Source organism: Gopherus flavomarginatus, chromosome 6 (genome assembly GCF_025201925.1).
Source record: "Gopherus flavomarginatus isolate rGopFla2 chromosome 6, rGopFla2.mat.asm, whole genome shotgun sequence".
NCBI classification, from domain to species: domain Eukaryota; kingdom Metazoa; phylum Chordata; order Testudines; family Testudinidae; genus Gopherus; species Gopherus flavomarginatus.
The window spans coordinates 71,426,868-71,454,024 of NC_066622.1; the positions used below are offsets into that span (position 1 = coordinate 71,426,868).

At 48.1% G+C, this 27,157-nt stretch overlaps 1 protein-coding gene across 4 annotated transcripts in view; it reads right to left on the reverse strand.

Annotated features, from left to right (window-relative positions):
* Positions 1-27,157, reverse strand: part of ARHGAP22 (Rho GTPase activating protein 22) — a 265,828-nt gene that overhangs the window by 52,474 nt on the left and 186,197 nt on the right. For 2 of the 4 annotated variants that reach the window (XM_050960123.1, XM_050960125.1), the window contains one exon: positions 5,125-5,301. In XM_050960123.1, the coding sequence (XP_050816080.1) occupies positions 5,125-5,301 (177 nt within the window). Of the gene's footprint in view, positions 1-5,124; positions 5,302-12,705; positions 12,811-27,157 lie in introns of those variants that run through there. The other 2 variants (XM_050960128.1, XM_050960124.1) reach the window with 2 other exon arrangements.

Here is a 27,157-nt window from a genome sequence, read left to right on the forward strand (position 1 = left end):
GTTAAGCTGATCATAACCTCCTCACAGATATTTTGTCCTTCTTGTCCCAGGTGGATCTTTCTGAATTCATCCATTCCCTTAAGATAGACCCCTCCTCTGTTCCTCTTCCATTGCCTGAGTCTGTCTCCCACCACCAGACAACACTGACTCTGGGTTGGAAGAACAAACACTGATAAAACTAGCCGGGCGCCACTTGTATCTCTGTGCAGAGATAACAGCACACACGGGAGGCAAGGCAAACACCCAGCAGCTGTTCAGGGAGCAAACCAGGTTTTAGCCCGCCTCCCAGCGTGCCCTTCCCTGCCCTGTGTGAAGGAAGGAAAACCTGGCATAGGCGGTGCCTGCACGACAGAGACATGGACGGAACAAGGCTAGAGGAGGCTGACCTCCACTTCCGGGGCAGCATCTCAGCTGTGTAATGCCACTTGGCATTGTGAAGATAAGAGGAGTCATCTACCTGGCCAGTATCGCTGCAGTACCGTGTGCACCCACAATCATGAATGGACTCTGTGCTCAGAACGGTCCCACCGGAAAATCCCCATTGTACACAAGGAAAAGAAGAGGCACAAGACAGTTTAAATAATTTACCCCAGATCACACTGAGTCTAGGGCTAATCCAGGAGCTGAACCCTCCAACAAATCCCATCACAGTGTCCGAGCCACTAAACTGCCCAGCTTCCCAGTGGGCATGTGAATCTGATGGGAATATTTCGCACTCCAGAATAACTGTGTTTTGCCTTCATACAACAACTTCCATGCAAGACAGAGTCATTGATTCAGCCTGGGTGGGGCAATCCCCATGTCAGCAGTGAGGGCACAGACACAGAGACCCAGTTGGTCCAGGGAGGTCACTCAGCTGCTCCACCGTTTCTGGGAATTCCTGCATTTCCCTGGACAGATTCCATATTAGAGGATCTGGAGCCCCTGTCGGCTGAGCTGAGGGGAGAGAGCAAGGGGAGCAGGGAGCCACTCATGTCCAGTGAGAAAAGGAAATAAATAGCCATGCAGCCCAGCCTAGCAAAGTCTGGCTCTCTGCCAAGCTAGCACTGATCCAGCAGAGAGGTCTACACATTAGCTGTAGCCTCACAGCTCCCATGCCCGAGTTTTCAGCTCAGGCAATAGAGGCTCATGCTTTCAGAAGCACAGGCCCTAGCTTCAATCCCTCAGCCAACCTGAGTGGGACTTCATTAGGTGAGACAATGAAGGAACAAGAACCCCAGGGGAAGTGAACAACCAGCCAAGCCCTGCTTAAAGCAGCCAATACTCGCTGGCTTTTGCTGAAATGAGCAAGTATTGCCATGCCCACTGAAGTGATAACCTCACTCTTCCCCTCTGCCAAAGCAGCATCACACAGCTGGCTTTGGTGGATGCTGGGAGGTGCAGCTAAACCCAGCATTGCACAGCAAGTCCGTGGTACCCTGCAGGCCTGTGCTGCAACCATTAGACCACACTGCACCATTCTGCAGTGCTGCAGCAAACACACTGTAAGGGACAGTAGGAAGAAAACACCAGGACTTTGGGGACTGGAGGCAACTCTCCATTGAAAGAGAAGGGCACCCCTAGTGGCAAGGAGAGGAGGCATGCAGCAGCATTTGTGGGTCTGACTTGCATGTCTGTCATGGAGTGACACACAGGTGCCCGACAGCAGGCAGATTCTGCTCTTGGCTATGGGGAGTAAATGCAAAGTAACTCCATGAACAGCAGTGGTGCAAACAAGAGATTTGTTTCTGAGAGAGTGAGGCAGGGTCAGCTGGAGTTTTAATCAAGCCTGGCTAACACTTCACAGCGCAGCTGTATCCATTCATTTTAAATGTCTGCTCTTTAAAATAAAAACCAGCCACAAACAAACTCAATGCACACAACTCCTTTCCAAAGCTGAGCTCCACAAAACCTCTCTTCTGGCTGCAACTGACTAGACGCACTGATCCCAGGCCCTGAAAGCCAGGGGAATCTTAGAAACCACATTGGCACTAAGCAAGCCAGCCTTCTCCAACAGGCTCAGGAACCCATGGATTTTATTTTAAGGCCAAATTTAAAAGTTGTTTCAAAGCATAACTCTGTGTGGCTTTTAAGTCTGCACCTGTCTCCAGTTAATGACTTGGGATCCTCAGCAGCTTTGGGGAGTTTTCGGATTCTTTTTTGAAAGGCTGTGCCGGTTCGTGTGCCCGCACCAACATGTCCCCCATCCTCTTTGATTTAGGACTTTCTTCAATACATCAGCAAAGATGAAAGTGTGTGGCTAAGCCACCCCTTTTATCTTGGCATAATTCATTTTCACATCCTATCAACCTTCTCCAGGGCTGGATATTTACATATTAATAATAAAGCCTGATTTTTTTCCTCCCCAGTTTCAAATATTAAAACGTGTCGACTGATAAGACTTGTCTCTTAAATTAGGAGCGGTGGCAGTGAAGCGGAGTTAAAATTATTTGGTTAACTTAAAACACAAAGAGACAGCTTTGTTTACAGCCTTCCCATATAGTGAGCTAGGCTGAAATACCACGTGCAAAGAGCCCTGCTCTGATTCCAGGGAAGGGGTATGGGTGAATTTGGTCATTTCCTCAAAGCCTGATGAAATACTTCAGAAACGAATGTAGCGACTAGATCTCCTGGAGACTGGCATGATATAAATTTGAGAGAAAGGAAGAGAGACAGAGATAAAACAGGCAGGCATGATAGCCAGAATGGGGTTAGGCATTATTTAAAATTAATACTGGTCAATGAGCTGAAGTGAAATGACCAGAATTTCAAAAAAAAAAAAAAAAAAAAAAATTCAACTACTTGCAATTAAATTGTTATGGCTCTCTGACCTAGCAAATAGGGTAGTGCAATGGGGCTCAGGAGTCCTGGTTCTAGTCTTGGCTCTGCCGTTGGCCTATTGGGTAACCTTGGGCAAGTCATTTCCCTGCTCTGTGCCTCAGTTTCCTCATCTATACAATGGAGATGGTGATACTGACCTCCTTTGTAAAGTGCTTTGAGATCTACTGATGATGAGAGCTAGATATTAATATTATTACAGGGCCTGATCCAGCTCTCATTGACATCCCTAGTAGCTGGGAAGCTGCCTTTCCTTCTTTATTATCCAGCTCCTAGTCTACAGTGTCGCCACCTCTCATGATTTATTCTCAGTCTGATGATAGTTGGTGTTTTTTCTTAAAGCTCCAACTCCTGGAGTCATGGGATTATGGGAGAACATCAGATTTCCATTCTTTAAAAATCCCCATAAGTTTCTAGCCCTCGTGGTTGTAGAGGAAAACCTGGAAGCTTGTGTGCACCTCAGAGGCTCAAAACCAGAAGGCCAAGCAAAAAAACTCCAAAATGTATTAAAAAAACTTCTTGATTTTGAAATCAATCTTGAGCTTTTGAGGCCTAAATGCAGATCTTTGGATTCCTTTAGGGTTGGCAATGCTGAGTCCAGAGCCAGTGGATTTACCCCTAAGGGTATGGCTACACTTGCACTTCAAAGCGCTGCCACGGCAGCGCTTTGAAGTTTCAAGTGTGGTCGCAAGCGCCAGCACTGGGAGAGAGCTCTCCCAGCGCTGCACGTACTCCACATCCTCTATAGGTGTAGCTTGCAGCGCTGTTTACACTGAGGCTTTACAGTGCTGTATCTTGCAGCGCTCAGGGGGGCCCCTGAGTGCGAAAGTTGCAGCGCTGTAAAGCGCCAGTGTAGCCATGGCCTAAGTGTAGATGTCAGCCTGGTATTATTTCAAGAGACTGGTAAGTCCTTGGTCACTTTGACAATAAAAATACCCAAACACACGACAGCAGGAGCACTGATGCCATCTGCCCTGGAGGAGGAGACTGTCACAGACACATCTCCTTCATTGAATTGCTGCTTGTCTCAGTTTTTCTTGCAGTGTTTGCTGTGTGGCCCAGCTAAAGTTGCCTCTAACAGACCTACACAGGCTCTACTAAAAGCACAGTCTCTAGCTGTGGTTGCACTGGTGCATTCTGGGATTCCTGACACCCTTGGAGGAGGCGTCTTTGAGGTAAACTGAAAATGTGGGCATGGCACTGTGGGCTGGGCTTAGGAGGAGCAGCTGAATCAGTGCATCCTGCTGCTTGTGGGGACCCCGCACCACATAAGATTACATCCAACTGAACTGGGGCAGAGGCCTTGTCCTAGATGTTGCAATGGACACTTGTGCCCGTGGTACATCATCTGTTCCAGGGCACTATACAGATACAGCAAGCATAGACTACAGTCAGATAGGCAGCAAGGCCTCTGACCTAGCTTGTCAGAGGGATTTAGCTGCCCAAGTCCCATTGATGTTGATGTAAGTTAGGCACCAAAATACCCTTGAGAATCTGGATGCTTCTGCCTAGGGTAGGCAGGGCCTCAGAGAAAGGGAGACATTACCAGTGAGACAACCACTGGCTCCCGACATTCCTAATACAGCCGAACCTGGGCATTCCAAAACATGAGTCAGTTCCCACCAAAAATCAGCAGATTGGCATAAAATCATGAGATTAGAAAAAAGTTGGGTTTTTTGTTGGCCTTGTGATGGCAGAGGCTTCTGGATAGACAAGGGTCACATTCTCAAGCTTTTCCCCACAGCCAGAAGGGACAGAAACTTAATCTCAGCATTAAAAAGTCTTGTGTAATCACAGTACTCAAAATCATGAGACTGAAGATAAAAAAAAAAAAATCACACAAGTTGGCAACACTTATTACCCTCTCAGGTGCGTCCTGGGTCTGACCGTGCAGTCCTTACACAGACAAAGATACCCACTGAAGTCAATGGGAGCTTCACTTGCACACAGGCTGCAGAGTTGGGCCCTATCTTTGTCAAGTGGAAGGTGACGCTGCCTTTCAGATGTTCTGAGAGTTTGGAAATGGGCATCTGGCCCAGTGGTGGAGAATGGAGGTGACTGGACACTCTCCTGCTCAGCAAAAAAGGAAAAAGGAGACGGAGTCAGAGACAAGGGAATAAAATAGCTGTAAACCACGAGAGTTAAAATAATAAAAATAATAATAAATAATACAATGTTATTTCTTTCACCAATCAGCTTCTTTGGTGGGGGCAGTTTTACATACTGCAGAGGGGGAGAAATGTGGGTTCACCCCCACCCCCAAATTGTGCTTTCCGTGTATCCTAGTATCACAAGAATATGTTTTACCTTGAGGCAACAGTTTTAATTTACGTGCATGTGAGCTATGTGCAATACCTCCACCAAAGGGAGCCCATATGACCCGCCGGATGGCTTTCACCCAATCTTCCATCTCATTCTGGGAATTAGCCATGAGCAAGAAGGCTTCATGATTGACAGGCATCTTTTCTCGGTCTCCCGCACTACCTGAAAAGACAAAACACACATCTCGGTTAACATCTAGCCCAGCAGTGAACCCTTGTCTCTAAGACCATGACTGGCATCACTCAATCCAGCCTCGCTGGGTTCGCTTGATGCCCACTTTGCACTGATGTACAGGATCATGTAGGGTGCAGGTCCGTGGCCTGACGTGAAGCCACTGTCCCAGTGGGTGCTGCTGGCAGAACGTTCCACTAGGCTCACCAACATACATGGGGATAGGTGTAAACTGCATTATCCTAAGGACAGTGCAGCCCAGCCTTCCTGCCAGAGGCCAGCTATTCATGTCTGTGCTGACATACGGAGAGGGTTGGCTCCACCCTCTTTAGGGTGATTCAGTGCCCTTGAGGTGCCAGAGGGAAGACAGTGCTGGACAATCTAGTTGTAGGCTTCACATGCTGCATGAGAGAGGAATCAAGGTGTGAGCATCTGGCTATGATTACCCCAGTGATAGATTTAACAATCAAGATCATCACTGGAGCAAATCAGAAAGCTAGACATTATGCATGATGAGAGTACCGGCAGAATTTGAAATCTGCCATGTCCAGGAGGATCCAGATCAAATCTAGACTCCAGCTTTGATCTGAACCAGATCTACAGCTCAGTTTAAGGCTGGATGGCCATTGGAACCTCTGGAGCTGTCATCAAGGAGCCTGGAGACTGAGAGATTATGAGATTTTAACAACTTGAGCAGCAGAAATCTCACACGACCAGCTGTTCTCATGAGATTTCCAACATCTGGAGCCACTTCTGAATCTGGAGCTGGAAGAGTGTGCCCCCACATTCCCACTCCTTCTGATTTTGGATCCACCCCAGAACCAGCATTTTAGGGAGCTTATTATTTGAACCTGACTCTCCTGTCAGAAATTCAGCGGATGGGGTCCAATTTGGAATTCAGATCCAAGCCTACTTCTATTTCATACACGATTGATGGGTGACACCCCAGAAAAGTTATTGGCCAGGACGTCAAATACACACAGCCTTCCCTGTATGCTGTTCACCCAGGGATGCTCAAACTACCACCATCTATGCCCATTCTCCTATTCCAATTTTCATCTCTGCTGCAGTACACAAGGCCCAACGCAATGCCCACTGCAGTCAGTGAGAATCTTCCCCTCCGCCCACCTTGTGCCCTAGACTTGGATACACTTCAGTGAGGGCCCACGTGAGGACACATAATAGGTGTATTGGAGCAACTTCTATCTAGAGGCTGAAGAGACTGGCCAACCCATCAGCTGTCATTAATGGCTTGGAGTTTCCCCCTTCCACAGAGACTGCCTTTGACTTTGTTCTATGGACAGTGTCTTCATTGTTTCGTCACTGCCACCTCCATACTCACTTGTCTCTGGAATATTAGGTCTATTGGAAAAGCAGGAACTGTTGCCCTGAGCTGAGCTGCCGAGATGGCTTGTTCATGGAATTCACAGATAAGAATAGGGACAATGGTATGCGCTGGTTTCTATGGAACTACCTTAATATAAACAGAATTTAACCCTACTAAATCCTAGTTAATCTGGGGAAGGGAGTGTGTTGGAAGGGCTACAAGCTGCCTGTAAGCCAAGGAAATGCTTGTTCTTGCTATTAATTGTTGCTTAGCTTAAACAAACTCACAGGCCAGGCACTGATTTGCAAAACGAAAGGGGCTGCATGAATCCAAACTCCTAGGGTTTCGTTGTTTTCTAAAAAGGAATTAATTTGAACCAAGAAGCCAATGGAATCTTAGTGAATAGAATAAGGCAGCATGGCAGCGTAGATACTGCAAGCGAAATTAAAGCCTGGGTTCCCCTCCCCACATGCAACCTAGTTCTGACCCTTCTCACACCAGCATTTTAGCAAGCTTCACAGTGCGGATTTTTCAGATGATTTATGTCCTGTGCAATCTATGAACTAGGATTCCTCTTAGAGGGGAGAATCAGGCACCAAGCCCAGATACAGCTCTGGTTTTTATGCCCCCTTCTTGTCGTCTTCCGATGGTCAGAACTGCTCTATCTGATGCCACAGTCTCTACCTGCTTTGCTTCTTCCCAACCCCCCACCTGTCCTCCCACTCTTTATAAAGGTCAGGACAGGGATTCCCACTCTGTTCTCCTCTCAATCCCAACCCCCAACCTGGCCTGGTATAGTCAGATGACCTGAACACTCACCCCCTCCACCTGGGGAGACAAGTTAGCCATAGCAAAGGTGCAGCTGAGCCCCAACCCTCGTAAAAAGCCAGCTCGCCCTGCCACAAGCCACTTCTTATTTCCCTTCAGTCGCTTCCTTTCTGAGTAACCTGCCCTGCCCCCTCCCGCCACGGACAACAGGCTAGACCAGGGGCAGGCAACCTATGGCATGTGTGCCAAAGGCGGCACACGAGCTGATTTTCAGTGGCACTCACACTGCCTGGGTCCTGGCCACTGGTTTGGGGGGGTTCTGCATTTTAATTTAATTTTAATTGAAGCTTCTTAAACTTTTGAGTAACCTTATTTACTTTACATACAAGAATAGTTTAATTATATATTAGATTTATAGAAAGGGACCTTCTAAAGTGAATAAATGAAGACTCGGCACAACACTTCTGAAAGGCTGCCGACCGCTGGACTAGACAACCTACCTGTCCTTTTCCTGCTGATCTTCGGGGAGCCCAGGTCCCTTCCTTAGTGTTCATGCCTGACTGTTACTTGAAGCACTGACCCTCATACCCATCACCGTGGTAACTGGGAGTCTCGCAGGTTACAAAGGCAGGCAAGAGTTCAGGAACAGAAGCCAAAGTTGCTGCTGCCTGCAGCTTTGGCGGTTGGGATAGAGCGCAGGAGGTAGGCATTAACGCAGAGTTGGGCAAACTATGGCTCACAAGTCACATCCGGCCCGCGGGACCATCCTGCCCGGCCCTTGAGCTCCCCCGCTGTGCCCTCTCCCCTGCAGCCACACCACCACGCAGGTAGCGCTCTGGGTGACAGGGTTACGCGTTCCTGCCGAGTGGTGCGGCAGCATGTCTGGCTCCAGCTGGGCGGCACGGCACGGCTGCCAGACATGCTGCTCTGAGCAGCATGGTAAGGGGGCTAGGGGTGGGGCCGGGGGGTTAGATAAGGGGCAGGCGATCTCAGGGGGCAGACAGGGGACAGGGAGCAGGGGGCGGTTGGATGTGGCAGAGGTTCTGAGGGGCAGTTGGGACAGGGAATGTGTGTGTGGAGTTGGATAAGTGAGAGAGTCTCAGGGGGCAGGGGAGTGGATAGGGGTCAGGGGACGGGGAACAGTGGGGGTTGGATAGGCATGGAGTCCCGGGTCTGTCGGGGGCAGGGGTGTGAATAGGGGTTGGGGCAGTCAGGGGACTGGGAGCAGGGGGTTGGATAGGGGGTGAGGTCCCAGGGGGTGTTTAGGGCATGGGGTCCTGGGAGGGGGAAGTTATGGGTTGGAGGGGGTTGTATGGGTCGGAGATTCTGAGGGGCAGCGGCGGCTCCAGGCACCAGTTCTGCGGATTTGGTGGTAATTCGGCGGTGGGTACACCGAAGCCGTGAGACCAGCGGACCTCCCGCAGGCATGCCGCTGAATCTGCGGGACCAGGGACCTCCCGCAGGCAAGCTGCAGAAGGCAGCCTGCCTGCCATGCTTAGGGCGGCAAAAAAGCTAGAGCCGCCCCTGCTGAGGGGGGCAGTCAGGGGTCGGATAAGGGGCAGGGGCCAGGCTGTTTGGGGAGGCACAGTCTTCCCTACCCAGCCCTCGATATAGTTTTGCAACCCCAATGTGGCCCTTGAGCCAAAAAGTTTGCCCACCCCTGCATTAGTGGGAATTGGCTCTCAAAGAGGAGGCTCTACATCACTGTGCTTGGATGCAGGGGGGCCTCAAGGATACCCTCTCCCATATACACACACCCGCCAGAGCAGAAAAACGAAGGATGAGGAATTCCTTATGTAGCCCGACTCCTCCATTAGCACCAGGGCTACATTTCTAGGCCCTCTGCTGGGGGATCAATGGGTTACGTTGGCCAGATTCCCTGCTGGAGTGCAGATTACTATTAGGTGGCCTCTTATAGCCCACAGTGCACATAAAAGCAGAGGTTCAGGGCTGGACTTCTCACCCCAGCCATCAGAAAGGAGGTGGCTTTTAAATGGCCTGGGCTTCCAGCAAGGGCTATTTGCTGGCAGTGTAACCCAGCTTCCCCCAACAGAGTAGACATTTTTAGAAAGGGAGCTTCATTTTCAAGGGTCTTGGCTTGCTTGGGCAACTGTCATAGAGCCTGTCCTTGGAGCTAGGAGGATCAGGCTACAATCTCCTGTTGTGATAACTAGGCCTACAAATTTACTCTAATTGGGAGCTCAATTGTGAAAAGTGAGTGAAAATTCCTAGGGGTATTTAAATAGGAGCACGGTTGTGAACCTACGGCTGTTTGTGGGAAAACCCATCATCACTAGTCACTTGGGGTTGGGCAGAGTAATTATAGCTGCACACAAGGCAGAAAAAAAATAGACTGTGCTTCAGAAACGGTTGTTAGAAGAGGACATGTTAGTTTAAGGCTCATGCACGGCAGTGGAGTGCCTGCTTCCCTATCTACAGGGGACTTTTCTGTCATGACATTTTGGACATGTTCCTTTTCTTCCCACTCACTGCTGGCTCTTCTCACTGCAGCCTACGTGCAGCAAGCAGGACAGGTTAGAGCGGGGGTCGGCAACCTTTCAGAAGTGTTGTGCCAAGTCTTCATTTATTCACTCTAATTTAAAGTTTCACGTGCCAGTAATACATTTTAACGCTTTTAGGAGGTCTCTTTCTGTAAATCTATAATATATTACTTTACATACAACAATAGTTTAGTTAATAAGGTTTTTAAAATGTTTAAGAAGCTTCATATAAAATTAAATTAAAATACAGAGCCGCCAGGACCTGGGCACTGTGAGTGCCACTGAAAAATCAACTCGCGTGTCACCTTTGGCATGCGTGCCATAGGTTGCCTACCCTGGGTTAGACGGTTCCCCAGAGTCTCTGACAATTATACCTCACTACTTGTCCAGACAAGGGCAGGAGTCAGACATGTGTTTTTATTTTGTTGTAATATGCATCAGCTTTTGGGAGGCTTGGGATTCACAAGAACTAGAGATGGTAGCAAGTTTCAAACCCACAGAGCTAGAACCCCACAAACTTTTGGAGTCCACATCCTAGCCGGAAATTCACAACTGCTCCTTTTCCTGGCCCCAAGCCAAAAATGGATCTGGTTCTGGGGTTTCAGATCACAGTTTGTAGCTCCAAGCTATATTTATAATGGTACAAATCCAAACACTCCGGGGTCTTTGGGAAAACTCTGATTAGGATCTGGCATTCAAACTTCTTTGTCTGGCGATGTTCGGAGTTAGTTGTTTCAGTTCTGCTCATTATAGATATATGAAGTTTGGATCCAGATATTGAGCTCAAGCCTCATCTCTCTCTGTAACAGGCTGAACTGAAAACACTTATCAAAAAGTCCTCATTCAGCTCTAGACTGGAACCTGCACTTTGTGGAAAAGGTCCATTGCTAATATAAACTAATGTTCAGCTGCAATGCTCAGGGCACACATTCAAGCCCATAGAAGTTAGAATAGTCTTGCCCTGAGCTGTCCACTCCCCTCAGTGGAGACTTTAAGGCAGTGGATCTCAAATTTTTATACCGGTGACTCCTTTCACATAGCAAGCTTCTGAGTGCAACCTCCCTTATAAATTAAAAACACATTTTTTATATATTTAACACCATTATAAATGCTGGAGGCAAAGCAGGGTTTGGAGTGGAGGCTGACATGTAATAACCTCTTGACCCCCTGAGGGGTCCCAACCCTCAGATTCAAAATCCCTGCTTTAAGGTAACTGTGTACAGCCATTACTTCTTACTGTGTGGAATGAACAGGGTGCTGACTGCATTGCCTCATGTAGAGGGAAGAAATACCCTGTTAGACACAGGTAAATGCAGACACCAACTCCCATCCCCACCTGAACAGAACTTGTCACAGCATCCTTAATCAATTTCCTGTCCAAATACGACCGGTCCTTGTGCACACACAGCCATCTCTCCTTAGCTGGGCCAGGGTTCACCACAGCAGACATTCCCAGCGCTTTGGCTAAGAGTCATTTTCACTGCTAGATTTATAAAGAACCTTGTTACAAACACAGTCTGGGAGCATGGGCAGCTCAATGGGGGTGGGTGACAGGGCAGTCTTGCCTGCACTTACAGAGGGGAAGGAAAGGAAGCACTGTCCAGTAGTTAGGGCACTAGCCTAGGATTTGGAAGACCTGGGTTCAATTTCCTGTGTGACCTTGGACACCATCCTTGGTTGCTCTGTGCCTACAATGGGGATGATAGCCCTGCCTTATCTCGCAGGGGTTTTGTGAAGACAAATCCATTATCAAGCATGAGGTGCTCTAGGTACTGCACTAATGGGGGCTACAGATGTACCTTAGATAGAAGCTTTCCACCAGCATGCTTGAGTCCACAACAGGATACATTGGCTTGATCTGCAGATGTCACCAGACATGAACGCGTTCCCAGCCCTGCCTGGGGAGTCTACAGACTCATTGCTTCTGTGTACTCTGGTAAACATCAGCAGTCACTGTGTAAACAGCCATAAATGCACAATTCATGCACAACACCCACTCCCTTAGTTAGATTGACATTACCTTAAGGGACTGGATGCCCTAGGAGCACTAGTAATGGGATATGGAGCCTTTCATCTCTAGGTAACAGAGTCATCCTAGTTAGCAGTGTTCTCAGCTGCTGGCTGGTGACCTCAAAGCTTTTGTCAGCAAGTGGATAGCCACAACACATCACAAAGCCACGCCAGCAGCTGGAGTCAACTGGCGCCCTTATTGCCATTTCAGTACAGAAGCCCTTGCCAGAACAGCAAGGAGATCAGATTCCTAGAGATGGTCCCTTCATGGTCTGCATGGAGGGGAAGCTTTCTCTAACATTGCCAGTGCTGCACTGTTCAGTAGATCTATCTATGGTATATATACAGCCCTCATTACCACAGTAGCTAGGCATCTCAGTCTTTACTGTATGTATCATCACATTCCCCTGTGTGGTGGGGCAGGGCTATCATCCCATTACACAGATGGGAACCGAGGCACAGAAAGACAAAGTGAGTTACCCAAGGTCACACAGAGAGTAAGTGGCAGAACCAGGGTCATGAACCCTGAGCCACAGGCCAGCAAGCTAACCACTGGACCATCCTTCTTTCTTCTCACTGGACCATTGTTCCTCTTTATATCTCCAGAGCTGTGAAACCAGCTGTAAATTCACTAGGAACTACAGAACAAAGCACAAGTCTGCCATCACCCCCTATCAGAACTGCCCTGCTCTGTGCTCCTGTTCCAAGCTAGCTACAGCAGGAACTCCACTGGGTGTCTCTCTTCACAGAGCTATTTCCCACAAGGGATAATCATAAGAATAGATTCACACAGCTGGAGTCATTCCTCATCCACTTTCCAACCACCACAGCATGACTTCACCTGCCATGCACCCACGACGAACTTGGCTCTTCCAAGAAGTTCTCTTGCGAGCCAGCAGTGGGAACAGGATTGGGCCCATTGTACGTGGAAATGGAAAATAAAGGGGAGTTAGTAGAACACTTCTACTGCTCAGTACAGCTTCAGGGTCAGGTAGAGTTCAAGGTTGAGATGAAAAGGCAGCTACATTCCTTTTATATCCACTAAGCTTTGCCTGTCCCAACCTAGAATGTGTCTGTGTGTATTTGCACACCTGTGTGTGTGCACACCTAGGTCTGCGTGTGTGTGCATGCCTGAGACTGCATGCACTTTAATGCCGATATTTGAGCAAACAGAGTAATATTTGAATGTATTTAAAGGGTTCCACTATATTTTCAGAATAAATTTTCCAACTGATTTCGCCACACCCCCATTACTCACAAAGCTCTGCTATGTTTACATGTATGTTTGTGTATCAGAGGTTTTGAGCATTTGTATATGCATGTATATGTGTGCGTGTGTGTGTATTTCTGCATTACACATGGATGGCTGTGCGCACTGGTTCGTAGGTGGATTGCAGGGGGCTAGTTTTGTGTGTGTGTGTGTGTGTGTGTGTGTGTGTGTGTGCGCGCGCGCGCATTCGCGTACCTGCAAACACACGTACTATTGCAACCTGGTAGGAAGTGAATGGAAGCCACAGGCTGCATATCAAAGTGTTGGCTTGGGGGGGGGGGGGGAAGGAAGGAAGAAAATGGTCACATCTTGATGACTTGTTTGCTGTGTAGGCTGGGGAAGCTGCACAGGCTGCCTTTGATTGCAGGCAAGCAGCAGTGATGATCTTGACAAATGGGCAAAACTAGTGTCCATAGCTAGAAAGATGGGTTGCACGGTTTCCTCATCCCGGGCCTGCTCTTTGTGCCAGCAAGGCGACTAACACATTCAGGGCTTGAAGATCGCATTGCTAAGAAGAGAGGATGAATAATGAGGTGAACAAATTCTCCAAGGTTAGCTGACTAGATTGGGGAATCTGTTTCTGCAGTGGCACAAAACCAGCCTTGATCTTGGATTTCAGAAAAGGACAGATGAACTATTAGGTGTCTCCAGTGCGAGCAAGAGATGCATGGTTGCAATGGAGCGGGTCAGTCACAGCGTTTGGAATGGTCACATGAGCAACTATTTCAATCCTGCCATTCACTGCCTTGGATTATGGCTGGCATTGATCCCCCACCAAACACCATTATGGCTAAAGATGGACTCAGGCTGCAGTTCCCAGATCCAGATAACCCACAGCTAGAGGAGTGGGATGTGGGATTTTGGCCCATCTCTAACCATAATGGGATGATCATGGAGTGGGTGACTTTTCCTCTCCACTGCTGCTTATTCTGTATGTTAGCCCTTTGACAGAAGGAAGCTGGAAACAGAAGCATCCGTGGGGTGAGAGGTCAATAGGAAGCTGATCTTGGAAAGTTCCATTAGGGCAGGCTGAAATCATCTGAAAAAAGTACGAGGAGCAGGAAGGCCCTAAGGGAGCGGCAGGGACAGGGGAACAAGCAGCGGGTATGTGGATTGGAAGAGCTCTGTGAAGAGCTAAGGCTATGTCTACAGTACAGAGCACATGTCGCCATAGCTATGGCCGCACAGCCCCATCCTGTAGATGCTGTCTGTTTTGACAGAAGCAGCTTGTCTGCAGACACAGTAACACCATCTCCCCAGTTTCTGTCAGCAGAGCCACATCTATCCCGGGGTTCTGCTGGCAGAACTATGTCACTGAGGAGTGAGAATTTTTCACACCTGTGGCTGATTGCTATGCTGGCAGAACTTTGCAGTGGAGACCTGACCAAAGAATAGACAGTAGGAGGTGACTTGCTGTTGCAGTAAATGTCCCATCCTACACTTGTTTTGACTCAATCCATTTGGAGGCAGAGCTGATCTGGGAGCTGCTGGAGTGGGTTTCTGGAAGTTGGTTGGCTTGCTGTTTTGCTCTCGATCACACTTCGCAAAACTTATGAAACCAAGATACGAGCTTTGGGATTTTTCAAATACACCGAAAGGGTCGAGTGAAACAGATGAGCTACAGGAGCCTAATGGTATTATCTGTCTCAGTTCTGGTGGGTAACATAGCAGCAGCCTTTTCTAAAGAAATACGCAAGTTATTTATATAGCCACTTAGGGGGATTTGCTGAAAAGCTACCTCAGGACATGTCACATAATCAGGGACTCTCTATGCCTGGGGCTTGGGATGGGTTTAACGGGTTTCTCCATGAGACCTTTTCTGTTGTGTGTCAAAACTGGGGAAAAATATGTTGCAAAATCAAACCCCTGTTGTTGTGTGGGAGCGTTCACTAACTCCAGCTGAGAGTCTGCCTGGTCACAAACTGACATGGTTCACATTTACATCCGCTGGGGTATTCAAAAAAAGCCTGGATACTCAACTCCCACTAACTTTCCATGGAATGTGGGCCCTAGCTCTCGTGGGCTCTTTTGGCAACCACAGCCTTAACGCTGATCTCCACAAATGGGTGATGGCCAGGTTCCCACTGGAAGCCCTTTGGGTGGTATTTCCAAAAACACCCAAGTGATTTAGGAGCACAAGTCCCAGCCCCAAGTGCCAGAGGACAGAGTGCAAAACACACACACTCCGTAGTGCTCTCTCCATAAACTCACCAGTCTGCAGGAGCTAACTTTTCTGTCTGGTGCTTTCAGAGCAATATTTCTGGGAATTTCAAATTCCCTAGAACTGCTTTAGAGAAGCATCAACAACATGCTTAGGCCACAGAACTGTGGTCTGATTGACAAAGAGTTGGACAAAACCTAACACGAACAGAAACTCAGCCTCACTAGAATTGTACTAGCACATAAGATACAGGAAGTGATTACAAGTGGAACATGAAACCCATGTCTCCCCTGCGGTGGGTTCCGAGGGGCTGCTATCACATGTGCGCCTCCTCCCCTGCTGTTGCCCCTCACTGTAGCCTCACTGGGGGTGTGGCTGCCCCTTGTCCAGCATGGGGCAGGACTGGTGACTGCTGGGGTGGGAGTGTCCCATTGGAAAATGAAAGGGTCTGAGGGGGAAGGGCAGGCTGGGCTTCCAGGATCTGAATATTGCTGAAGCCCGGGCATCATGAGCCCATATAACTTGCAGCCTATGCTTAGGCCTTGACTTACCATGAAAGTTGTACCAGTTCAATTTAAATCCTTTTTTAAACTGTTAATCTGGTACAAAACCCTGTTTAGACAGACACTCTTTCTTTGAGTGTAAGAGTGGCTAATATTGCTTTAGCTTAATCTCTTTTTTTTTTTTTACACTGAATTAAGATAAATTGATATATCCAGTTAACCAAATACAAGCAGGGTTTGAATGAGCTCTCCCCTGACATCTAGTGATGCACCGAGGGAAAAGACTTCAGGAACAGACTATATTTGCATATAGAAACTTACACTGCCTACCTGCTCAGCAGATGGAGCTGCTTTGCCAAAGTGATCTATTTTGGCTGTTCTGGGGTTACAGTTCACTTTAGGCAGGGGTAATGAAATATTGTTACCCTTAGCGTACGAATAAAGGGAAGCAGGACTGTGCTTAGTCTGTCCTGATTGAGGGAGTCACCTTAAACTGAACCTCACTTGCTAAGCAGGGAGTAGAGATGCCAAATTCTCCTGAAGATGAAAAGGGTGTGGGGGGGAAGGTGTTTCTAAAGAGTCCTAGATGTCACTTGTAGATGCCACTTGGCCCTCTCCAGTATATAAAGACAGTGGTGATGGGACTTCATGGAGATCCTTGTTTCTGGTCAGTGAATACTAGAGCTGAATTCGCTGATAAGCAGGACTAGGGTCTCAGCCTCGCTGTGCTGCCAACTGGACTTTTAATGGCCCAGTCAGTGACCATGTGTTCGGGTCAAAAACTGGACACCTGGCAACTCTACTTAAAGGGCATTGCCCTTTCACCAGCATCAGCACAGACCCAGTTGGCCCCTTCCCCAGAGAGGTTTCAGGAACTAGGGTGCCCACGGCAGGAAAATATCTACTGCCAGTGCTGTCAGTAGTTCCCAGTTAAACAAAGACCTTCATTTGTACTGCTCTGGGCTTTGACCGTATCAAGTACAGTTAACTAGCTGCAAGAGATGAAAGCCCCACAAACACAGTGATAGCTAACTCAGGAAGCCAGACAGCACCTATTCCAGGGTTTCTCAAACTGGGGGTCACCGCTTCTGTAGGGAAAGCCACTGGAGGGCTGGGCCGGTTCGTTTACCTGCCCTGTCCGCAGGTCCAGCCGATCGTGGCTCCCACTGGCTGCAGATCGCTGCTCCAGGCCAATGGGAGCTGCAGCGACGACCTCTGTTTGAGAAACCCTGACCTACTCCAAATATAAACTAAACAATGCTAATTAGCACTAGGAGCAAGTGCTAAATTGATTAATGCAGCATTTACTGGTAACTGCATGACACTATTCTTTCCCTGCCTTGACTTGAGTGCTTCATCCTGAGCATGAACACTAGCGCTTACATTCCAATTATCTCCAATGAGGATGCTTCAGGGCTTGGATCATCAAATAAGTGATGGCTCACTCAAGTCAATTAAACTCTTGTGGCTGAAAACTGGAATAATAGGTTTCCTGATAGGGAACTGCTAACACAGTGCAAATGTGTTCATTAATGGAATTGGCAGCATGATGTGCTAGCTTCTTAGCTACAGATTTCACTATAAACTGGGCACTGTGGCAACCTTTTAAAGAGGCATCTGCATAAGGAATAGACTAGAAGATATTGTTGCCCCTCTTCCAGCATTAGTAGGTCACTGCTAACACCAGTGTTGTCTCCCTGCTGAACGCCAACACATATCCACAGCCTTCCAAGAGGAGGATAGCTCAGTGGTTTCAGCATTGGCCTGCTAAACCCAGGGTTTTGAGTTCAATCCTTGAGGGGGCCATATAGGGATCTGGGGCAGAAATCTGTCTGAGGATTGGTCCTGCTTTGAGCAGGGGCTGGACTAGATGACCTCCTGAGGTCCCTTCCAACCCTGATATTGTATGATAAGTTGGCTTCCCATTGGAGGAGAGATCAATGACATTGAATCTTGGTATATTCTTAATGTAACTTGTTTTATTTAAACATACACCAGCCCTGGAACAGAGGCAGTCATAAACAACATGCAGGCAATCCTCTCTCTCAAGAATCTTCTCAGCCCAACACCTATGAACAGCTCCCAGGGAACAACCAGTCTCAAGATTTACCTCTAGTTGGAGCAATAAAGGCAGAGAGAAAACTCTCCTGTCAACATGGCCATGTTTTTTCTAAAAGGTATGTAGTGTAGACGAAGCCTTAGATAGAAAATATCATATTGCCTATATATAAATCCATGGTATACCCACATCTTGAATACTGCATGCAGATGTGGTTATCCCATCTCAAAAATATATATATTGGGATTCGAAAAGGTTCAGGAAAGGGCAACAAAAACTATTAGAGGATAGAACAACTTCTGTATCAGGAGAGATTAATAAGATTGGGACTTTTCAGCTTGGAAAAGTCGACTAAGGGGGGATATGATAGAGGTCTATAAAATCATGACTGGGGTGGAGAAAGTAAATAAGGAAGTGTTATTTACTCCTCATAACACAAGAACTAGGGGTCACCAAATGAAATTAATAGGCAGCAGGTTTAAAACAAACAAAAGGAAGTATTTTTTCACACAACACACAGTCAGTCTCTGGAACTCTTTGCCAAAGGATGTTGTGAAGGCCAAGACTATAGCCAGGATGGGCAGGGATGGTGTCCCTAGCCCAGGGGTGGGCAAATGTTTTGGCCCATGGGACACATCTGGGCATGGAAATTATATGGCAGGCCATGAACACTAACAAAATTGGGGGTTGGGGTACAGTATGGGGTGCGGGCTCCGGGTGGCGCTTATCTCAAGCAGCTCCTGGAAGCAGCAGCATGTTCCCCCTCTAACTCCTATGCAGAAGCATGACCAGGGGGCTTTACTTGCTGCCCTGTCCACAGGGGCCACCCACGCAGCTCCCATTGGTAGTGGTTCCTGGCCAATAGGAGCCGCAGGGGCGGCGCTTTGGGAGGATGCAGCGTGCAGAGCCCCCTGGCTGCCCTTACATGTAGGAGCCAGAAGGGGGACATGCTGCTGCTTCCAGGAGCTGCGCGGAGCCATGGCATGCATGGAGTGGGGCAAGCCATGGACTCCCCTCCCTAGTGGGAGCCTGAGGACATCTGAAGGGCTGGATGCAGCTCCCATGCCATAGTTTGCCAACCCCTGCCCTAGCCTTTGTTTGCCAGGAGCTGGAAATGGGAAATAGGAGATGGATCACTTGATGATTACCTGTTCTGTTCATTCCCTCTGGGGCAGCTGGCACTGGCCACTGTGGGAAGACAGGGCATTGGGCTAGATGGACCTTTGGTCTGATCCAGCATGGCTGTTCTTATGTTAATAGTCTCCATGTACCAAATTAAGGCCCTGTCTGCAATATAAATGTTACTGTGTTGGCGCAGGCTAGTTTAACACAGCGGTGCCCTGATCATCTTGTACCACAGTTCGGACTTGCCTTTGTGGGCAGTGCTAATCTGTTATAGCCCTATTCTGGAAGCATACGAAGACCTTGGGGCCAGATCCTGTTCTCACTTGTGCCTAGGGTTGCCAACTTTCTACTCACACAAAACTGAGCACCCTTGCCCCACCCCTCCTCAGAGGCCCCGCTCCCGCTTACTTCATCCCCCCCATATCTGTCACTTACTCTCCCCACCCTCACTCATTCGCTCATTTTCACTGGGCTGGCTCAGGGGGTTAGGTTGCAGGAGGGGGTGAGGGCTCTGGATGGGGGACATGAAGTAGAGGGATTCGGAGTATGGGAGAGGGTTCTGGGCTGAGGGATGGGTGTGGGAGAGGGTCTGGGGTCTGGCTGGGGGTGTGGGTTCCAGGGTGGGGCCAGAAATGAGGGGTTGGGATGCAGGGGGGGCTGAGGACTCCAGCTGGGGGTGCAGGCTCTGGTGTGGGGATTTGGGGTGCAGGAGGGAGTTCCAATCTGGGGCTGAGGGGCTTGGAAGGCAGGCGTGGGATCAGGGCTGGGGCAGGGTGGTGGGGCACAGGGGTGGTAGTGAGGGCTCTGTCTGGGGGTGTGGGCTCTGGGATGGGGCCGGGGATAAGAGATTTGCAGAGCAGAAGGGTACTCTGGGCTGGGATTGAGGGGTTCAGAAGGGGATGAGGGCTGGGGCAGGGGGTCGGAGCTCAGGAGGGGGTCAGGGGTGCAGGCTCTGGGCAGTGCTTACCTCATGCAGCTCCTGGAAGCAGCGGCATGTCCCTCTCCAACTCCTAAGGGGAGGGATGGCCAGGCAGCTCTGCATGTTGCCCTATCCGCAGGCACCACCCCCGCAGCTCTCATTGGCTGTGGTTCCTAGCCAATGGAAGCTGCAGGGCTTGCACTTGGGGCAGGGGCAGCACATGGAGCCCCCCAGAGGGGGGACATGCCCCTGCTTCTGTGAGCCATGTGGAACCACAGCAGACAGGGAGCCTTCCTTAGCCCCACTGCGTCTCTGACCGGATTTTTCACAGCCCGGTCAGCAGTGCTGACCGAAGCCGCCAGGGTCCCTTTTTGACCAGGCATTTCAGTCGAAAACCGGACACCTGGCAACCCTACTTGTGCCAATATAAATCAGGAATAACTCCACTGAGGTCGCTAATGTTAAAGCCATCGCAAATGAAAGGAGAACCAGGCCACAGAGACAAGACCAAACTGTGTTATGACACAATCTATTGTGTTTTAATATGGTGCCCCAATACAGTAACAATTGTAGATTGGGTCCATAACACCCTGTTGTGCTGTGCACAAAATTCCCATTACTAAGCATTCAAATATCATGAGTCAGCCCTCTGCCTCTCTGCAATCATGAGAACAGCTAAAAAAAAAATCATGATTTTTAATGACAAAAGAGAAGGCAAATTAAAAAACTCAGAAGTTTAGGGATTTTTTTGACCTTTAGAGATTATTACATTTTCCAGATTTTCTCAGCAATCACGAGGAACAGAAACTCTCAGTTTTAATTCTTCAAAAAAAGGGAGTCTCATGATCACATGACTCCAGGAACTGGCACTTTAAGATGGATATCAGATCTCATATGACTCGCAAATAAATATATAAATAAAAAATCATGAGTGCTGGTGACATTGTGAAGTTCTTATAGAGTCAGAGTGTTTAAGGCCAGAAGCAGCCACCAGTTCATCTGTAGATCAGAGGCCACCAACACCACACAGCACTGGCATACTAAACCCAGCAACCAAAGTGAGACCTAAGTATTACAGCCCAGAGTGGTGGCTCTCAACCAACGGTCCGGGACCCCCTAGTGGGCCACAAGTAGGTTTCAGGGGGGCTGCCAAGCATGGCCAGCGTTAGACCTGCTGGGGCCCAGAGCAGAAAGCCAAAGCCCCACCACATGGGCTGAAACCCCTGGGGCTGCAGCTGAATCCTGAACAATGTACCTTAGTGCCTCCGCCCCCAGCATGAGGCCCCAGGCAATTTCCCTGTTTGCTGACCCTGGCTTTTATATGAAGAAAACTAATTGTTGTGGCACAGGTGGGGAGGGCTCAGAAAGAAAGAAATTGCGAATCCCAGGCAGAGAATAGGAGAGACTGAGGTGCACCAATGCCCGAGGACCCCAGAATGGCAGGGAAATGATTAAGTGAGAGATATGCAGGTAATCTAGGCAAATGACCCACACCCCCACACTGGAGAGAAAGGCGAAAACTCCCCAAGCTCGCTGTCAATCTGACCTGGAGGGAAATTCCTTCCCGACCTCACATATGGTGATCAGCTAAACTCTGAGCACGTGAACAAGAACCAACCAGCCACAGACCAGAGAGAGACAAGGCATAACAAAGGAATATGCATATACCTCTCAAAACAGAAGTACAGTGCCCCTGGAGCAAAATATTTAAAGAAGACTAATGGATCCTGGATATAAATCCCAAACCAGCAGAATCAATTAAAGCATCGCACACTCTATTATCCAGGCATCACAGAGGAAGCAAAGTGCCCCTTGAGATTTAATCTTAAGCAGGGCTGGACCTAGTCAGTCCTTGTGTAGAGAGATGGGCAGGGTGCAGTAGTTGGAAGTCAATTCTAAATCAGTGCTACCCCATAGTGCTGGGCTTTCCTGAGGTTCCTCCTTACTGTTTGTGATCATTACAGACCTTATGGCACTCTTTGCAAGAGTGAGAGAGAAAACATATTTAACAGTCCAGAGGTCAACTAGGGATCATGGTAGATAACCAGCTGAACATGAGCTCCCAGTATGCTGCTGTAGCTAAGAGGGCAAATGTGATCCTTGGACATATAAGCAGGGGACTATCATGTAAGTGGAGGCAAGTGGTGTTTAGGGTGACCAGATGTCTCAATTTTATACAGACAGTCCCGATTTTTGGATCTTTTTCTTATATAAGCTCCTATTACTTCCCATCCCCTGTCCCGATTTTTCATATTTGCTGTCTGGTCACCCTAGTGGTGTTACCGCTATATATGGGATTAGAGAGACCATCACTGGATACTTTGTCCAGTTCTGGTGTCTGTATTTCAAAAAGGATGTTGAAAAATTGGAAAGAGGTCAGAAACTAGCTACAAGAATGATTTGAGGTCTGGAAAAATATGCCTTATAATGAGGGACCAAAGAAGCTCAAGCTACTTAGTTTACCAACGGGAAGGTTAAGTGGTGACTCGTTCATGATCTACAAGGGGAAGACTTCTGACAGCAGACAACTCTTTAATCTTTCAGAAAATGGCATAACAAGATCAAGTGGCTGGAAGCTGAAGCTAGACAATTCAGACTAGAAATAAGGCACAGATTTTTAACAGTGAGCATAATTCACCACAAGAACAACTTACAAAGGGATATGATGAACTCTCTATCACATGAAGTCTTAAATCAAGACTGGATGTCCTTCTCTAGTTCAAACAGAAGTTATAGGCTTGATGCAGAAGTTATTGAGTGAGATCTGCTGGCCTGTGATATACAGGAGGTCAGACTCGATCATAATGGTCCCTTCTGGCCTTAAACTCTATGAAACAATGAACTAAAAACAACAACAACTGGGTTTATTAAAAGAGACTAACTTCTATTAAATATAAGTGACACAACATGCACCCAATATGGAGTCTCCTCCCAGATTCATGAAAGCCACCCCTCCCCAACAAAGGAATGAGTGACATTAACTGTAGTATCCATCAATGATTCAGCATCACAGCACATAAGTAAACATTACATCAGAACATTGTCTCTCATTGGTGAATCCTGAACTGAGACCACTGCTGGCTAGCAACTACTGAGAGATGATTAACCTTTTTATGGCTGACATACACACCACAGGTAAAAAGTATTAGCTTTGGTACCTTGGCCAAATTCCAAACTCGGGTAAATCCCCTCACAATTCTAGGCGGAAAAGGCCTTCCTACAAACTGTGCTGAAAGAGACAATGCTACAGAAGGCCACTCCTCTCCACCACAGAAGGGACTGCATATCAAAGATGGGCCTGCACCAAAGCCGCAGACCTGATGATGATGTCTTGATAATGAAGTAAGCACAGCTTTGAATTCCTTTTTCTGCACTGAGATTATTCCTGCACACTTCTGGGCTTCCTCATTATGACCAGAAGAGGAACAAAAGGGGTTTAAATAAGAAAGTCTCTTCCTGCAGAATTTTGGTTTCCAGCATGACCAGAAACAGAGTGTGCCTAGAATTTTTAGCAAGGACTTACCGGTACTCCAGATCTAATAAGCAAGTCTGCTAAATATTGCCAATTCTGAGGTTTGGTAGGTTTAGACTGTTGAATTAATATTGGCATAGTTCTATTGAAGTCTATGGCACTACACCACTTTAACCAGCTGAGAATTTGGCCTGTTGGTTGTGCGTTTTATCACCTATAAGCAGAAAGCAACCATATACTTGCAGTATAAAATAAAGCCATCAGAAAATCGACAACAAAAGGTGTTGGAAAAATCTGACTGGTCAAAACCCAAAATTATTTACAGGAAAGGGTCTGCTTTGATGAATTTTCCATTCTGAAAATATTTGAAAGGAAAAAAAAAAGGTTTCAAAATTTAATGGCCTGTGCTGTGCAGGTCAGTCTGGATGATCTAATGTTCCCTTCCTGCTTTACCATGGAACTAAGAAACCTACACTCATCCATACACAAAGACCCGTCCAGATGTGCATGTATCAACACCCACCCAAAGACATGTCAATACAGCCTCAAACACATCAGCCCCCTCTCTAGCCACTCCTGAGGTCATCACTAGAAGGATTCAGTTCTGTCTGATGGCATAGGCCAGAATAGCCTGAAGGACTGGTGTACTTAACTATTTAACTTGTCAAGGTGCCTCCTGGGAAGCCCTTCCATTCCCACGGGTAGGTTGCATCACACTCATCTCCTCCATAGTCCTCTGTTCTCTCTGAAACCGATGCTACCTTTCCTAAACATAACAATGCCTGCCGGTAATACCCTTATATCTCTGCTAGCCATTGGGAGTCTCATTCTGCCAAATGTAAAGCCCATTCAAATCGTGGGTTTATATTTAGATGAGCTCTCCAAACTACTGAGATTTGGGTTCTGGTTGTCTCTGCTGCAGTATTTTCTGGGTTGCTCCAGGCCTTTGCTGGGCCATGTTTTATATGGTTTCTGTCCAAAAAAGACTTGCATACTCAAAACTCCCAGCTGAACCAGTGGGAATTTTGTGTGGTCAAGGCATCCATGATCAGGAGACTTGATACAAGAATCTGTTTTTTACATTAAACTTCCAATGAAAATCCACAGGGTAGAATAAAAGGAAAAATGGCTCATTAAACTCAAGAGAATTTTTGCAAACCACCCCCTCCCCACCAAGCAAAGACAGGCATCCAAGTGGTTTGAGGAACTTCACACACTTCCAGGGCTGCCCCATCCCCAATCTGCATGATGAAAATCCTGCAGTCCCTATGTAGAAAAATATTCTCCTATGCCCATCCAGGAACAGATGGGAGCCCACAGGGTGTGAGGAGTCCAGACTGGGTGAGGGGAGGGTGCCAGTTATGTTGTATGCTCCCTGCTCCCTCATGCCCTGCAACAGCTCTTCAGCTGGATTCCCCTTGTGGCCTGAATCCCACAGAAATTCAGGAAGAGACACAGCTGTAGAGTAGCTTTTCTCCACAGCATGTTCTCCTTGCACCTCAGATTTCCCACTGGAAGTCACACTGGGATTTAATGCTGCCACAAGCAGCCCGGCTTCCCTAGAGAAACGGCCACAGCATTTTACCGCCACCATCGGGTTGGACACCAGCAATGCATCCCACATTGATGTTCATGAATCTCCCTCTATGGCCGACCTCTAAGGCCTGCGTGATGATCCTTTTTGGTTGACAGGTTCACATGTACCTTGGGTGAGGGTAGAGGGCAGACAATGGACACAGGTGTCATCAATGGCCCCAGCACAATTTGGGTACCCCATTCGTTCAAAGCCCACTATTATTTCAGGGACATTAGGAATCTTCATTGCCTGTGGGTGGCCCAAACCTCCATCACCACAGCACCGGCAAGTGACTCACCAACACCAAGCTGATTAGCCACAAACTCCCAGCAGTTTAGAATAGCCAGCTTCCAGTGGGTTATAGCAACCTGCTTCTGGACTGGTGCAGCCACCCTCATTTGCATGTCCTGGCACTCCAACACTCGGGCAAGCTCCTTATACAGCTCCAGGAAAGTGGCCTTCCTTATACAGATGTTTTGGAGCCACTGCTGCTCAAGGCTGTGCAACACTGTGATTCCCCCACTCTGTGCTTGCGGCCCTATTCCAGAACCTCCAGTCAGCTATTAAAAACTGCATCAGCTGTCTCCAGTGCATGCAGCCTGTGCGATCTCCCCAGCAGGGCATGCAACCACCTTCTTATGGTGACAAGTTGCTGCTGAAGTGACCTCCACAGCATCTTGCACCCAGTATTGGGCTCCTGTTGCCAAAACGAAAGTTGCATTAAGGCCAACAACTGGAACAGGTCATTGTCATCAGCTGGATCTTTGCAGCCTGTGCTGCGCTAGTTCTACAGAAGAAAACTCCACGGCTGACAGTCGGGCACCTTTCATCCGCATGACAAAATGTATAAAAGATTAGCTACACCGATTAGATCAGACAGATCCAGCACTTGAGAGAAATTGGGAAAGCATCCTCCAGATTGCCAACCGAGAAAGCCACTGTACATATGAGAGACTCATGTCTTTCTATACACAGCTGAACGATCAACTTCTGGTGCAGGGACGGTTCTAGCTTTTTTGCAGCCCCAAGCACAGCAGTCAGGCAGCCTTTGGCGGCTTGCCTGCGGGAGGTCCGCCGGTCCCATGGCTTCGGCGTACCTGCCACCGAATTGCCGCTGAATCTTCGGGACCAGCGGACCTCCCACAGGCAAGCCGCCAAAGGCTGCCAGACTGCCGCCCTCGCAGGGACCAGCAGGCCTCCTCCCGCCTGGAGCACCGGTGCCTGGAGCAAACTCACTGGAGTTGCACCAGAGAGGAATCTGGCCTAGTTGGTGCACTGAATACATTGCGAGCAAGAAACAAAGAAAATCTTTGGAGAGGGCTTTCTCTGCCTTGAAAAGGCTCAGGCTGAGCAGAGAGAATTTAATAATATTTTGCCCAAGGGATGGCGCTTTTTATAGGATTTGTGTCTCCACATTTAACGGCAGGATGACAACAGGGAGACCAGATCTGCACAGCCAATGACATGGTATATCAAAAAACCTTCCGAGTTCTGTTTCAAAACAAAGAGCTCTTGAGCAATCTTAAGACAGCAGCCTCTGCTTTCCGTGCGCTGCCTTCTCTACCTCGAGGATACCTGCTGGGCACTGCCTCTTTAATAATACATTAAAAAAGTGGCTTTCCGAAAAATGAATTATACATCTGCAGTCCAAGCACTGGGACACAGGGAGCAAGGAGATGCAATAACTGCTGGTGCTGCTGGAGAGAGAACTACTGCCAGCTTTGTGATTTGTCTGACCCGCAAAGGTGGGGGGCCATAAGAAGCCTTTTAATTGTGCCCTCCCAATCTTGTATCTATAGATGGAAATCAGGCTGGTGTGAGTTGCTAAGGAAGCATGTGACTTTAAAGTAAAAATGACAGGGCCACAGACAGTCACTTGCGTTGGGCTCTCGTTAAAGAAACTGAGAGCTTCTATTTAACGAGTATTTTTATTTAAAGATTCACAGCAGCGAGAGCAGGCTGTCAGCTGCAGCCAGCCACAATCTGCTCTTCCCTGCAAATCCCCAGCCCAGCCGCCCAAAGTGAAGAATGGCCTTCAGCCCCAGACTGAAGCTACACCCCACGTTGTTACACAGCAGGGCCCCTGACTCCACACTCCAGCCAGGCTCAGTGGATTTCACAGTCATCCTGCCTTTGTTTCTTATACTCAGAGGGTT